The sequence below is a fragment of the Molossus molossus genome, unplaced genomic scaffold, assembly GCF_014108415.1.
Source record: "Molossus molossus isolate mMolMol1 unplaced genomic scaffold, mMolMol1.p scaffold_m16_p_3, whole genome shotgun sequence".
Taxonomy (NCBI): Eukaryota; Metazoa; Chordata; class Mammalia; order Chiroptera; family Molossidae; genus Molossus; species Molossus molossus.
In genome coordinates, this window is record NW_023425366.1 from 83,622,117 (window position 1) to 83,635,788 (window position 13,672).

The 13,672-nt window shown below is 38.9% G+C and overlaps 1 protein-coding gene across 2 annotated transcripts in view; it reads left to right on the forward strand.

Annotated features, from left to right (window-relative positions):
- The window catches only part of AP3S1 (adaptor related protein complex 3 subunit sigma 1), a 61,249-nt gene extending 60,149 nt beyond the window's left edge, over positions 1 to 1,100 (forward strand). For both annotated transcript variants that reach the window (XM_036279508.1, XM_036279509.1), the window contains one exon: positions 379 to 1,100. In XM_036279508.1, the coding sequence (XP_036135401.1) occupies positions 379 to 507 (129 nt within the window). In that variant the 3' untranslated portion in view covers positions 508 to 1,100. The remainder of the gene's footprint in view (positions 1 to 378) is intronic.
- Positions 1,101 to 13,672: the final 12,572 nt, after the last annotated feature.

A 13,672-nucleotide genomic window follows, 5' to 3' on the forward strand; every position in this document is an offset into this window, starting at 1 on the left:
AGATGTTTAATACAAAAAATAATGTGAAATATGCTTCATGCTTACATCATATTTCAGTTAAATCAAGATATAGGTGAAGATCTAGCTTTTGTCATTTGAATATTGTGTGTAATGTCTAAGTAGTACAGTTTAATTTGTATTTAAATCTTTACATTGTTATCATTGCATGTATTCACTGTATTTTTTAATGTGTCAACTATTTTCTCTTTTTAGATTAGTATTTCAAAGTAACCATCCCATATCAATTCAGACTTACCATCTGGTCTCTAAGCTTGTTATATGAAAATCTCTTATTATTGTCCTCCATTTTTAGTGTTTTTTGATGATTTACACCTGAGTTGTACATCTTCTTTTTCTTTTATTTGCTTCTGTATACAGGCTGGCTTAGCGGGAGCTCCAGCCCGTGCTGTATCAGCTGTAAAGAATATGAATCTTCCTGAGATCCCAAGAAATATTAACATTGGTGACATCAGTATAAAAGTGCCAAACCTGCCCTCTTTTAAATAAAAAAATTTAAAAGGCCACTCCCAGGTAAAATCCAGGGGGAAAAGTCATCTAAGTTTACCATGCAGTTGTTTACCAAAAATGGAGGAAGAGAGTCTTAACTTTTGCTCTTGGATTTAAGTCAAGGTACTGTATAGAAGTTGTGTAAAATCAGTATGGCAGTTCAATGTCGTTTTTCTTGTTCAGTGATTTTTGAAGAAATTGAGTAGTTCCAGTGTGATTTTTCTTGCTTTCTTTTCTAAACTGCATTTCTGTGCCCACCTAAGGCATGCTTCTATGTATTGGCTACAACAGTATTTCGAAAGTGTTTGAAACATTTCTTTAAATTATGTACAACCCAAAATGTTGGTGTTTTGTATGGATCACAAGTACAGCATTCCTTAATTCTTTCTGTTATTTGTCACAATTGTTATTTAAAGAATCAAGTATGTATTGCATGAAAACATTATGACCTTTTCCTCTTAGTTTAAATAAACTCCAAGGTAACTGGACTTCTAAAGCACCTTTCTGTTTGCCTGATATCTACTTCAGCAATAATTTTTTTTACAACCCTCATACTCAACAAAGTAAATAAAAATATATTTTATCACTGTTAAGCAGCTATTAGTGATGATTTATTTAATTTATACTTTTGTTTTTAATACAGTCAAACTTCAGTTCTCAAACATCTCCCATCTTGAACAATTTGGTTCTTCACCAAGTTGTTCATGTAAAAAATGTCTCAGTTGTTGAACAGAACTTTGGTTCTCAACTGGACAACCCTTCCATGCTGATCTGTATGATCAGTCATACAGGTAACAGTGAGAAACAAAGGAGAAATTGCATGAGTTTGAGTCAATTTTCTGCTAAACCTCACATTAACATCTCAGGAAACTGTGCTGTGTTTATTTTCATGTTTTCTTGCTGCTTATTATTATTAAATATATATAGTAAGTCACCATGGGTCCTAAGAAGGTTAGTGATAGCAGCCAAATGAAAAGGAAAGTTGTGAGAACAATGGCAGAACTTAAAAAAATAATAATTGCAAAGTGTGATAGAGGTATTTGTATGTCTGATCTGGCTACTGAGTATGGCATGGCAAATTAGACAATTAGCACAATTTTAAAACATGAAGCCACCAAGAGTGCTGATGTTGCTAAGCATGCGAAAATACTCACAGAATGATCACAGGCAATTGAGAAAGGTTAATGCAGGGAATCATTTGGGGGTCTAGAATAGATTAATTCAATTTACATGATTTCTAATGGGAAAAAAGGATTACATTTTTGAACAAATTGCTTCTTAAATAGCCTTCTGGAATGAATTAAGTTCAAGAACCGAGGTTCCACTGTATTCAGAAACTCATTAAATTATTCTAAAATTCAGTTGTTTCACAATCAAGAGTAGTGTATCTCATAATATGTTGGATGAATTCTGGAGTAGGAGATGACAAATCTTTTTCTAAAAATTTTAGAATCTATTTTATACATATAGGTTTAAACTTGCATCTGATCCCTTCTTGCTCAGATATTGAAAATTAATTTCAGCAAATACTTAGTTGCTTTTGAACACAAAACCCTTTGGGGCTCGCCTTGATTATTCCATCCCAAATTCAAAGCTATATTATTTTCTTAAGTCCTAATACTCATATTCTGATTTCTCATAATTGGTCCACATTTTCTTATTTGGTCTTACCTTGTAAACAATGAACAGGGTTCCTCTTCCAGTTATACCAAGGTTTTTCTTATAGTTCTAGTCCCCCCCCCCCCAATGTTTTCTTTGAAACATTTCCTTACATTTGTGGCATGTATGAATTTTACTCCAAGAGCTCTGGGATGTAAGCAAAGTTACTTTACTTTGCTAAATAAAATTAATCTGACTCTAAGCCTCGTTCTGTTGAGGCAACAGGAAATTCAGTCAGTGATTATTTCCATCAGTTCACACATGTGTTGAGTCTTAGAGGAAGGTTATACAAAGCAGAACATTTCCCTTTCTCTTTTTCCTTTGCTTTTTTTTTGAGGGGGGGGGAGCATTATGGGAAGATTACGTTTTGTTTGTTAATAAGGATATTCCAAAATTAAGGAAACCTCTAGGCAAGGTCATACTTTAACCTAAAGAAACAATCAAAAGGGTTTTATTTTCATTATATTCTATTAAATACAACACCCAAACAGCAATCGACATTCCTCTCCTTTTTCCCCCTTCCCCTTCCTTTTTTCTTCACTAAATGCTTACTGGGCATCAGCTCTGTGCCAGGCTTGTTCTAGGTACTGGGATATAGCAGAGAATACAATAGTTTATATTGGAGCATAAATTTAAATGGCTGCAAACAAATGTATAATATGTCAGGTGATGATAAGTACCATGGAGATAAAAAAAGCTGGAGAAAAAGGGACAGGGAGTTGGGTTGTATAAGTGGGTAGGGAAAGGCATCTCTGATGAAGTAACATTTGGGTGAAAACCTGGAAGAAGTTAGGAGAAAGTCATGGGAATTTGTGTGGCAAGAGTAATCCAGAGGACATAGCAAATGGCAAGGCCCAGAGATGTAAGGGTATGCTTGAGATGTTTCAAAAACAGCAAGGAGCCAAGAGCAGAAAGGGTTAAAGATAGAGCAGGTTATTTAATGGCTCTTATTATTAAGCATTTACAGTGTTTGTTCATGAATGGTGCATAATAAGGGATATTAACTTTAAAACTTTTTAATATTTCAACAAGTAACAAGGCAGAAACTTCCAGTTGAACATTGATTATTAAATACATTTATATTTGTGTTTTCTCAGACCACGGTAAAGTGACAGTAAAGAATTTTTTTAAATAACATAAATCCAAAAGGACAAAAAGAGTCAGAGAGATGATAACAGCTATAAAAATGTTAAAAACTGGAAAACTTATGAATGAGTGGCATATAACTGAGCAAACCTGAGAAATCTGAAATTTAAGTTGGCAGTAGAATAACCATGGAAGCATGTGGATTTGCACTGTAGAACCTCAATTTTAGGAATTGAGAGAAAATAGAATTATCTGGAAGTTTATCCCCTTCACCATATCACAAACCTTAGCAATTGCCATAGCTTCTCTTTCTCTTCTGCAGGAGACTACAGGTACAAACACAGTTGAGTGCACACAGAGCTTGCAGGTTTTTATGACCTCATGTATAAGCAGACAGCCACAGATCATCAAACACCTGACAAGAGCTGCTAATATGAAAGGTAGAGACCTATGCAAACAGTGTAATCAAACTAATAGGAAAGACCTTAAAAAACTAAAAGTTCTCTTTACTAGTCCCAATATATCAGACACCTCTTGTGTATCACTTCAGAATCTTCTTAATCCAGCTACTGCTGCAGTAACTAATTCTTCATAGTTTTTTTTTATCAGCTTTACTCAGCTGCAGCTGGACCTTGCCATGTTTTGGGCTCTAGCTATAACCTCCTGCTCCCTGCCCTGGATTTCTCTGCCACCCCAGTTGGAATGTTGCAGGAACCCTCTTGGCACTGTATGTCCAATTTGGAGGTGAGGAAAAATTAACACCAGTCTGAGACCTGTGGGTGGAATAGGTACTTCTCCTTTTTGTACCTTAAGAGTTCTGAGAATATTTAAAAAAAAATTTCTCAGGAAGTCTCATGGGATTGAGAGCCAGTTGCCTGCATACTTTTTTTCTTTTCAACTTTTCCATTTAGTCCCCATCTTCTGCACCTTCCTGAGATTATATTTCCCTCAAAACTGCCTATATATAAGCCTTTTTCACAGGCTCTGTTTTCAGGGAACCCTGGCTAAGATGAAAAATAGGAGCAAGAAAGGAAAATTTGAGGAACAAGATGAAGCCCTTGGATATAGGCATTTTTATACACCAATAACAATCTCTCTGAAAGAGACACTAAACAATCTCTTTTACCACTGCAACAAAAATAAGATACCTAGGAATAAACTTAACCAAAGAGGTAAAAGACCTGTACTCAGAAAACTACAGAAAGTTGAAAAAGAGGTAGAAGAAGATGCAAACAAGTGGAATAATATACCATGTTCATGGGTTGGAAGAATTAACATTAAAATGTCCATACTACACAAAGTCTATAGACTCAATGCAATCCCTATTAAATTACCAATGGCATATTTCACAGATCTAGAACAAATACTCCAAAAATTTTTATGGAATCAAAAAGACTGAATAGCCACAGCAATTTTGAAAAAGAAGAACAAAGTTGGAGGGATCACAATTCCAGATATCAGGTTATACTACAAAGCCACTGTAATAGAAACATCGTGATACTGGCACAAGAACAGGCATGTAGATAAATGAAATAGAACAGAGAACCCAGAAATTGACCCAAGCCATTTTTTTAAAATATGTTGTTGTTTTTTTAATCCTCACCCAAGGACATTTTTCAGGTAGTGTGGGAGGGATAGAGAGGAAGAGACAGAGAGAGAGAGAAACATTGATGTGAAAGAGACACATCAAGTGGCTGCCTCCCACACTACCCCAACCAGGGCCTGGGACGAATTGCAACCAAGGTACATGTCCTTGACCAGAATTGAACCCGCCACTAATTGGTCCACACCCATGCTCTAACCACTGAGCAAAACTGGCCAGAGCCAAAAATGTATTTTAATTGATTTTTAGAGAGAGATATGGCTCTAATTTCATAGTTATAAGACTTCCATTCAGCTTGATTTCAGGCGGTTCTGAAGGATGTTTGTTCTGTAGTGTAGTTGTAATTTTGATAGGGTTGTGTGTGGAGGTGAGTACTATGTTTACCTATTCCGCCATCTTGACCAGAAGTCTCTCTCCCCTTTTTAAACAACTAATTAGACATCCATCTTTTAACAGAAGTGCCTCAGTGGAAATGTAGGACTTAACAACAACCTGAGAGGACTCTTGCCTAAAATAAGCCGACTTGGTAAAAGCTGAAGGTCAGAGGGAGTCAGTGAACCTGCCCCATCCCTGTTCACCCTAGTAGGGATACAAAACTGGAAGAGTGCTTGTCTGTTCAGATACAGGGGAGGGAGAATTTGTAGAAGAGAGAATTTTTAGAAGTCCAGCCTGCCTAAAGGGAGATTTCAGCATACCACTGGAGTGGAAAAGATAGCAGTTTGTATACAATGGAGAGGGAGACTGGCAGAGCTCTACACCCCCTCTCATACCCATGACCATGCATGGAGCTAAGCTGTCAAGTGTTGTGGAAAGCTGTGAATGAATGTCTGGCTCCTGTTTTGTGGGTCGTGGCTGGAGAAACCTGTTTCTCTCCAGCAGCACCCAGAGTACTGAGGTGGAACCTCCATGACTTAGAGAGGGAGGAGAAAAAGAAGGAAGCAGAAAAGAATTTCAATAGGAATTGAAGAATTGGTTTCTAATGAGCCTTCCGGGTGTAAGCACAAAGTCCACCCACAAGCCTTTGGGAGTATCCCACTTGAGAATTTCCCCACTGGGTCCATGGGCTCCCACATTACCTGAGATTGCCAAATCCACACCTCCCCCGACTCTGGGGGATCTTTGTGAGTGTTCCCAGTGCAGCAGTGAGAGCAGTTCTGGTAATCTCTGAAAAATGGGCTGGGGTCTGTGGTGGGCAAGGGAGAAATCACAAACTGGAGCTAATGTGTCACCTTCTGCTAAAAAAAGAAAGGTTTCTAGCAGTCAGCCTAATAAGTTATAAGATCTGAAGATGTAAAAGTTTAAGAAGTCTGCCACAAGAGAGAGCAAGAGAGTGGAGCAGGTCTCCCCATTCAAAAGCAGAGGAAACCCCAAATATAGAAAACTACTGATCGCTACTCCATGGGAAGCCAACCAGTAAAGGTTTAAGGAGGTGTCTGCCACTTGAAATGGGAAAACAGTAATGCAAAAATACAAGGAACATGTAAAGTCAAAATATGTCACCCCCAAAAGGTATAATTCTCCAACTGAGCTCAACAGTACAGAATACTGTGATCTAGATGATAAAGAATTTAGAATAGCAGTTTTGAAGAAATTTCAGAAAGAAAATTTATTGATATTAGGGGAAAATACATGAATAAGGAAAATTAACTTTTTACCAATGAGATAGAAATTATTTTTTTTTAAAACCCAAAGAGAAATTCTGGAGTTGAAGAATTCATTGATTGAGCTGAATGCTCCACTAGAGAGCATCTAAAGTAGAATAGAGCAGATAGAAGATAGAATAAGTGACTTAAAGAATAGAAATTTAGCAATAACACAGAAATGAACAAAGAAAATGAACAAAAAGCAAAGAAAACCTCTGATCTAGGGCTTAATCAAAAGGGAAAATATTAGAACAATTGGGGTTCCAGAAGGAGAAAAGAGGGAGAAGGGGATGGAGAGTTAATTTAAAGGAATAATAGATGAAAACTTTTCAAACCAGGGGAAAGATATTGACATCCAAGTTCATGAAGCTGATGGATCACCAAGTTCAAAAGCTAAGCATGAACAGAGGGAAATGAACAATGGAAATACAAAACAACCGGAAAGCACTTGATAAGATGGCAATAATAAGTCATTTTATATCAATAATTATTCTAAATGTAAATGGATTAAATTCACCAATCAAAAGGCACAGAGTAGCTGGATAGCTAAAACAACATCCAGCTATATGCTGCCTACAAGAGAAAAATTTTCATTTTAAGGACATAAATAGGCCCAGCATGAAGGAATGGAAGATATTCCATGCAAGTAGAAATCAAAAGAAAGCTTGGGTAGCCATACTTATATCAAACAAAATAGACTTTAAGCCAAAAATGGTAACAAGAGACAATGGGTATTATTGTATAAGGATAAAGGGGTCAGTACACCAAGAAGATATAATCATTAACATTTATATGCCTAATATCTAAATATATTAAGCAAATACCAACAGATCTGAAGAAAGAAATAGACAATACAGTGAAGTGGGGGACTTCAGTAATGGATAGATCATCCAGAAAGAAAAATCAACAGGGTAACACTGGAATTGAATCATACTTTAGATCAAATGAACCTAACAGACATATATAGAACATTTTTAGCCAAAAGCAGCAGAATACACATTCTTCTAAAGTACACACAGAACATTCTGTAGAATAGAGCATAAAATGACTTATTATTGCCATCTTATCAAGTTTAGCAAGTTTAAGAAGATTAAAATCATACCAAATATTTTTTTCTACTAGAACAGATATGAAACTAGAAATCAGAAACAAGGAGAAAGCTAGAAAATCTACAAATATGTGGAAACTAAACACACACTTTCGAACAACCAATGGGTCAAAGAAGAACTAAGGGAAATAAAAGATATCTTGAAACAAATGAAAATGGAAATACAACATAGCAAAACCTATGGGATGATGCAAAAACAGTTGTGAGAAGGAAGCTTATAGTAATAAATGCAAACATTTAGAAATAAGACCCTGGTCAGTTTAACTCAATAGTTTGAGCACTGACCTACAGGCCAAAAGGGTCACAGTTTTGATTGCTGGTCAAAGGCATGTACCTAAAATAAACAACATATCTTTATATTTCAAGGAACTAGAAAAAAGAATAAATTAAGCCCAAAGTTAGCAGAAGGGAGAAAATAATATAAACCAGAATGGAAATAAATGAAATAGAGACCAGAAAAACAATAGAAAAGATCAACAAAACTAAGAGCTGGCTTTTCAAAAAGATAAACAAAATTGATACATCTTTAGCTAAGAATCAAGGTGGGGGGGAGAAGACTCAAATAAAATTAGAAATGAAATGGAGACATTGTAATTGATACAAAAAAACATAGGATCATAAGACACCACTATGAACAAGTATATGTCAACGAATTAGACAACCTAGATAAATCCTAGAAACACACAACCTATCAAGACTGAATCAGGAATAAATAGAAAATAAAAAAGGCCAAAAATGAATAACAAAATTGAATCAATTATCAAAAATATCTCAACATAGGAAACCCCAGGACCAGATCACTTCACTGGTAAATTCTAAAAATTTTAAGTATTAATGCAAATCCTTCTCAAAATCTTCTGAAAAATAAAAACAGGAGGGAACACTTCCAGAGGCACCCTATAAGGCCAGTATTACTCTGATACCAAAGCCAGGGAAGGACACTACAAGGAAAGAGAACTATAGATCAATACTCCTGATAAATATAGATGAAAATATTCTCAATAAAATATAAGCAAACTAAACTCAAGAACACATCAAAAGAGATTATAAGCATGGCCAAGTAGTATTCATCCCTAGGATACTAGAATGGGTCAACATATGAAAATCAGTAAGTGCAATAAACTAATAGAATGAAAGATTAAAATTACATGATTATTTCGATAGGAAGATGGTGGCAGGCAGGACTGGAGGGAAGGTGAGTGTGTGAGAGAGGGAGTGAGTGTGTGAGAGAGTGTGAGTGGATGTGAAGGTGGACGACCAAACCCTAGCAGTGCAGAGAAGTGCAGCAGAAAGTTCCTGTGCTGTGGATTAGAGCAGCCAGCTACCGCCGTAAGCAGCCCTTCAGGGTGCTTCTCCCTGTGCTGCAGGGAGGTCCCACCATTTTGGAAGATCCCGGGTCTTCTTTGGGAGGAGGCAGTGGGAGCAGCTATGGCCCAGCAACCTGAGCCCACCAGCGCAGCTGGCACCATCGGACCAGTGGACACTCTGTGTCAACACAGACCGGTGCACAGTAGTGGAGTTCCCAAGGTGCCTGTCGCAGAAGCCGAGGACAGCCCGGAGCCCAGCACCATCTCCCATAGTAGCAGCCCTATCAGAGTCCAGATATACCCCCAGGAACAGAGGCTGGGGAGCAGAAATCCATCCCCAGGCAACAGAAGCACAGACCAGCAGATAAGACCCATCCCCAAAATCTGCAGCAAAAGCTAAGCAGGAGTTGAGCCCCATAGGGCAGCAGCACTCCCCAGCTGCCAGCAGTGGGACCTAGGGCTCCACAGAGGCCTCTGTAGTCCAGTAGCTCACAAGTGCAGTGGGAAGCCAGAGCCCAAGAGAGACTGGTGCGATCCAGGTGCCCGCCCGCAGGAACTGCAGGGTGCGGGGGCACCAGAGAGGCCTGTGCCACCCAGCAGGGACTGTGCAATCCAGTTACCCGCAGGACCTGTGGGGTGCTGAAGCACCAGAGAGGCCTGTGCGACCAAGCAGGGACTATGCCATCCAGTTACCCGCAGAACCTGTGTGGTGCTGAAGCACCAGAGGCTCCTGCGACCCAGCAGGGACTGTGCCATCCAATAACCCACTGGACCTGCTGGGTGCTGAAGCACCAGAGAGGCCCCTGCCACCCAGCAGGGACTATGCCATCTAATAACCCACTGGACCTGCTGGGCCAGAGAGACCAATGTGACCCCGCAGGGACTGTGCCATCAAGGTACCCATGGGACCTGTGGGGTGCTGAAGCACCAGAGAGGCCTGCGTGACCCAGCAGGGACTGTGCCAGCCAGTCACCCGTGGAACCTGCTGAAGCACCAGAGAGCCCGGTGTGACCCAGCAGCCCATAACATAGGCATAGAGCCGGGGCCCCAGAGGGACTATGCAATCCAGTTACCCTCAGGACCTGCAGGGTGCAGGGGCACCAGAAAGGCCTGTGCTACACAGCTGTGCACAAGATAGGCTTAGAGGATGTGAAAAAGGAGGGGGAGTGAATAGAAGCTACATGATCTCCCAGGACCAAACGGGAATTACAACTAAAATAAAGACAAATCCTCTGAAAAAGGCAACAGAAAAGCAGCAGGACAGGACCATATAACAGGGACACTGGTAGGATCTGCAGAGGCGTGAGAGGGTGATGGACTGGGAGCTCACAGACAGCAGCAGTCTTAGCTGTGAGCAGTGCCCTTGGGGAATTAAGACCAAGCCTGCTCCACAGCCCAGAGAGCCAGGACCGAGCTCTGAAATAGCCACAGCCACTCACCTGGGGGCTATGGCAGATTGGGCTGGAACTCTGTGGGGACACCCAGGATTTGGAGGGCACTCAGAGTTTTTGCTGAGTTGCAGCCACAAAGGACAGTGTGCTCAATCCCAGAGCTGCAGGGAAAAGCAGCAGACCCCCCCCCCCCCGCCCCACGAGATTCAGCCTTTCCCAGGTGAGGGAAAGAAATAAAAATCGAGGCTCATTAACAACCAGCATCTGTCCCACCCTCTGGAAATCCTCTTAGGCAGAACACCAGTGCTAGCTTCCAAGGCACTGAGTAACTGAGACTACAAGGCACCAGGAAAAAGCTAGAGGATAACTGAACCTTTCCTGGGCTTGCAAATCTACCCAGGAAAGTAAGACCTGACAGTGGTGTTTAACATGGGCCCACCCAGGCTCATCCAAACCCAGTAGAGGGAGCCACAAACAGCAGAACACCAACACCCAAAGGGAAAATTTGGCAGGCTCCAAATCCCACTGAGATAGCCAAAATGGTGAAACAAAGAAACAAATCCCAAATGAAAGAACAAGAGAACTCTATCGAAGATGATATAAATGAAATGCAGCTAAGTAAATTATCAGAGGTAGAGTTCAGAGCCATGATATTGAGGAAGGTCAACAGCATGAGTAAGGACATCAGCTCCATGAGTAAAGATATAGAAACATTGAAAACCAACCAAGTGGAAATAAAGAATGACACAGCAGAAATTAAGAACACATTGGAAGGACTATACAGCCGAGTAGAGGAAGCTGAGGACCAGATCAGTGAATTAGAAGACAGGGTAGAAAAAATCAACCAATCAGAAAACCAGAAGGAAAAAATAATTAAAAAACAGGAAGATGGCTTAAGAGAACTGTGGGACAACTGAAAAAGTAATAACATTCACATCATAGGAGTCCCCGAAGAGGAAGAAAATGGGCAAGGGTTAGAGAATATATTTGAAGAAATAATGACAGAAAATTTTTCTAACTTGGTGAAAAAAGAAGGCATTCAAGTTCAAGAAGCACAGAGAGCCCCAAGTAAGAAGAACCCAAACAGGCCCACACCAAGACACATTGTAATTAAAATGCCAAAAATTAAAGACCAAGAGAGAATCCTAAAGGGAACAAGAGAGAAGCAACAGGTTACCTACAAAGGAAACCCCATAAGGTTCTCAGCTGACTTCTCAACAGAAACACTACAGGCCAGAATGGAGTGGCATGAAATCATCAAGGTCATTAAAACAAGGATCTGAATCACAAACTGCTCTATCCAGCAAGGCTATCATTCAAAATAGAAGGTCAAATAAAGAGCCTTCCAGACAAAAAAAAAAAAAAAGGCTAAGGGTATATATTAACACCAAACCAGCACTGCAAGATATACTAAAAGGACTGCTGTAATTAGTAGAAGATATAGGAAGAAAAATAGAACCACACTAAACAAAAATGGCAATAAATAAGTACATATCAATTATCACCTTAAATGTGAATGGTTTGTATGCTCTCATAAAAAGACAAAGAGTAGCTGACTGGATAAGAAAACATGACTCACATATATGTTGTCTACAAAAGACCCACCTCACAACAAAAGACTCACATAGGTTGAAAGTGAAGGGATGGAAAAAAATCTTTAAAGCAAACGGAAGCAAAAAAAATAGCTGGGGTAGCAATACTCATATCTGATAAAGTAGAATTTAAAATAAAGGCCATAACTCGAGACAAAGACGGCCACTACATAATATTGAAAGGATCTATCCAACAGGAAGATATAACCTTGGTAAACATATATGCACCTAATATAGGAGCACCAACATATATTAAAAATTTTTTGGAGGACTTCAAAGGAGAAATTGACAGCAATACAATCATAGCTGAAATCACTGATAGATCTTCTAGACAAAAAATTAACAAGGAAACACTCTAAGTGAAGCTCTAGATCAAATGGATTTAATAGATTATCTACAGAGAATTACACCCCAAAACTTCAGAATTCACATTCTTCTCAAGTGCACATGGGACATTCTCAAAGATAGACCACATGTTAGAATACAAGCTAAGTCTCTACAAGTTGAAGAAGATTGAAATCATATCAAGCATCTTCTCAGATCACAATGGCATCCAACTAGAAATCAACTGCAACAAGAACATGCAAAGACATTTGAAAACATGGAGGCTATAGGGCATGTTATCAAACAATGAATGGGTTACCATGGAGATCAAGGAAAAAATTAAAAACTCTAGAAACCAATGATAAAAACACACAACAACACAAAATCTATGGGATGCAGCGAAAGCAGTTCTGAGAGAGAAGTTTATAGCACTACAGGCCTACCTCAAGAAGCAAGAAAAATTTCTAACAGACTATCTAACCTCATAACTTAAAGTACTAGAAAGCAAACAAAAAGAAAATCCCAAAGCAAGTAGAAGGAAGGAAAAACTAAAGATCAGAGCAGAAATAAATGACATGGAGACCAAAAAAACAATTCAAAGGATCAATGAAACAAAGAGCTGGTTCTTTGAAAAGATAAACAAGATTGATGGACCCTTAGCTAGACTCACCAAGAAACAAAGAGAGAACCCAAATACACAATATCAGAAATGAAAGAGGAGAAATAATAACTGACACCACAGAAATACAATGGATTGTTAACAAATGTTATGAAAAATTATACGGCAACAAATTAGACAATCTAAGGGAAATGGACCAGTTTCTAGAAACACATAGTCTCTCCAAAGTGAACCTGGAAGAGATAGAAAACTTGAACAGACCAATATCAACAGAAGAAAATGAAGATGTAATCAAGACTCTTTCAGCAAACAAAAACCCAGGCCCCGACGGTTTCATGGGGGAATTTTACTGAACATTCAAAGAAGAACTAATACCCATTCTCCTCAAACTATTTGAAAAAATTCAAGAAGAAGGAAGACTTCCAAACTCATTTTATGAGGTCAACATAATTCTAATTCCAAAACCAGAAAAAGAAACTACAAAGAAAGAAAACTACAGGCCAATATCCCTGATGAACATAGATGCCAAAATTCTGAACAAAATACTAGCAAATCAAATCCAACAATGCATCAAAAAAATTATTCACCATGACCAAGTGGGATTCATCCCAGGGATGCAAGGCTGGTACAATATTCACAAATCAATAATTGTGATACACCACATAAACAAAATGAAAGATAAAAATCATATGATCATATCAATAGACGCTGAAAAGGCATTCGACAAAATCCAGCACCCATTTCTGATAAAAACACTTAGTAATGTGGGAATAGAGAGATCATATCTTGACATAATAAGGACCATATATGAAAGACCTTCAGCCAACATCATA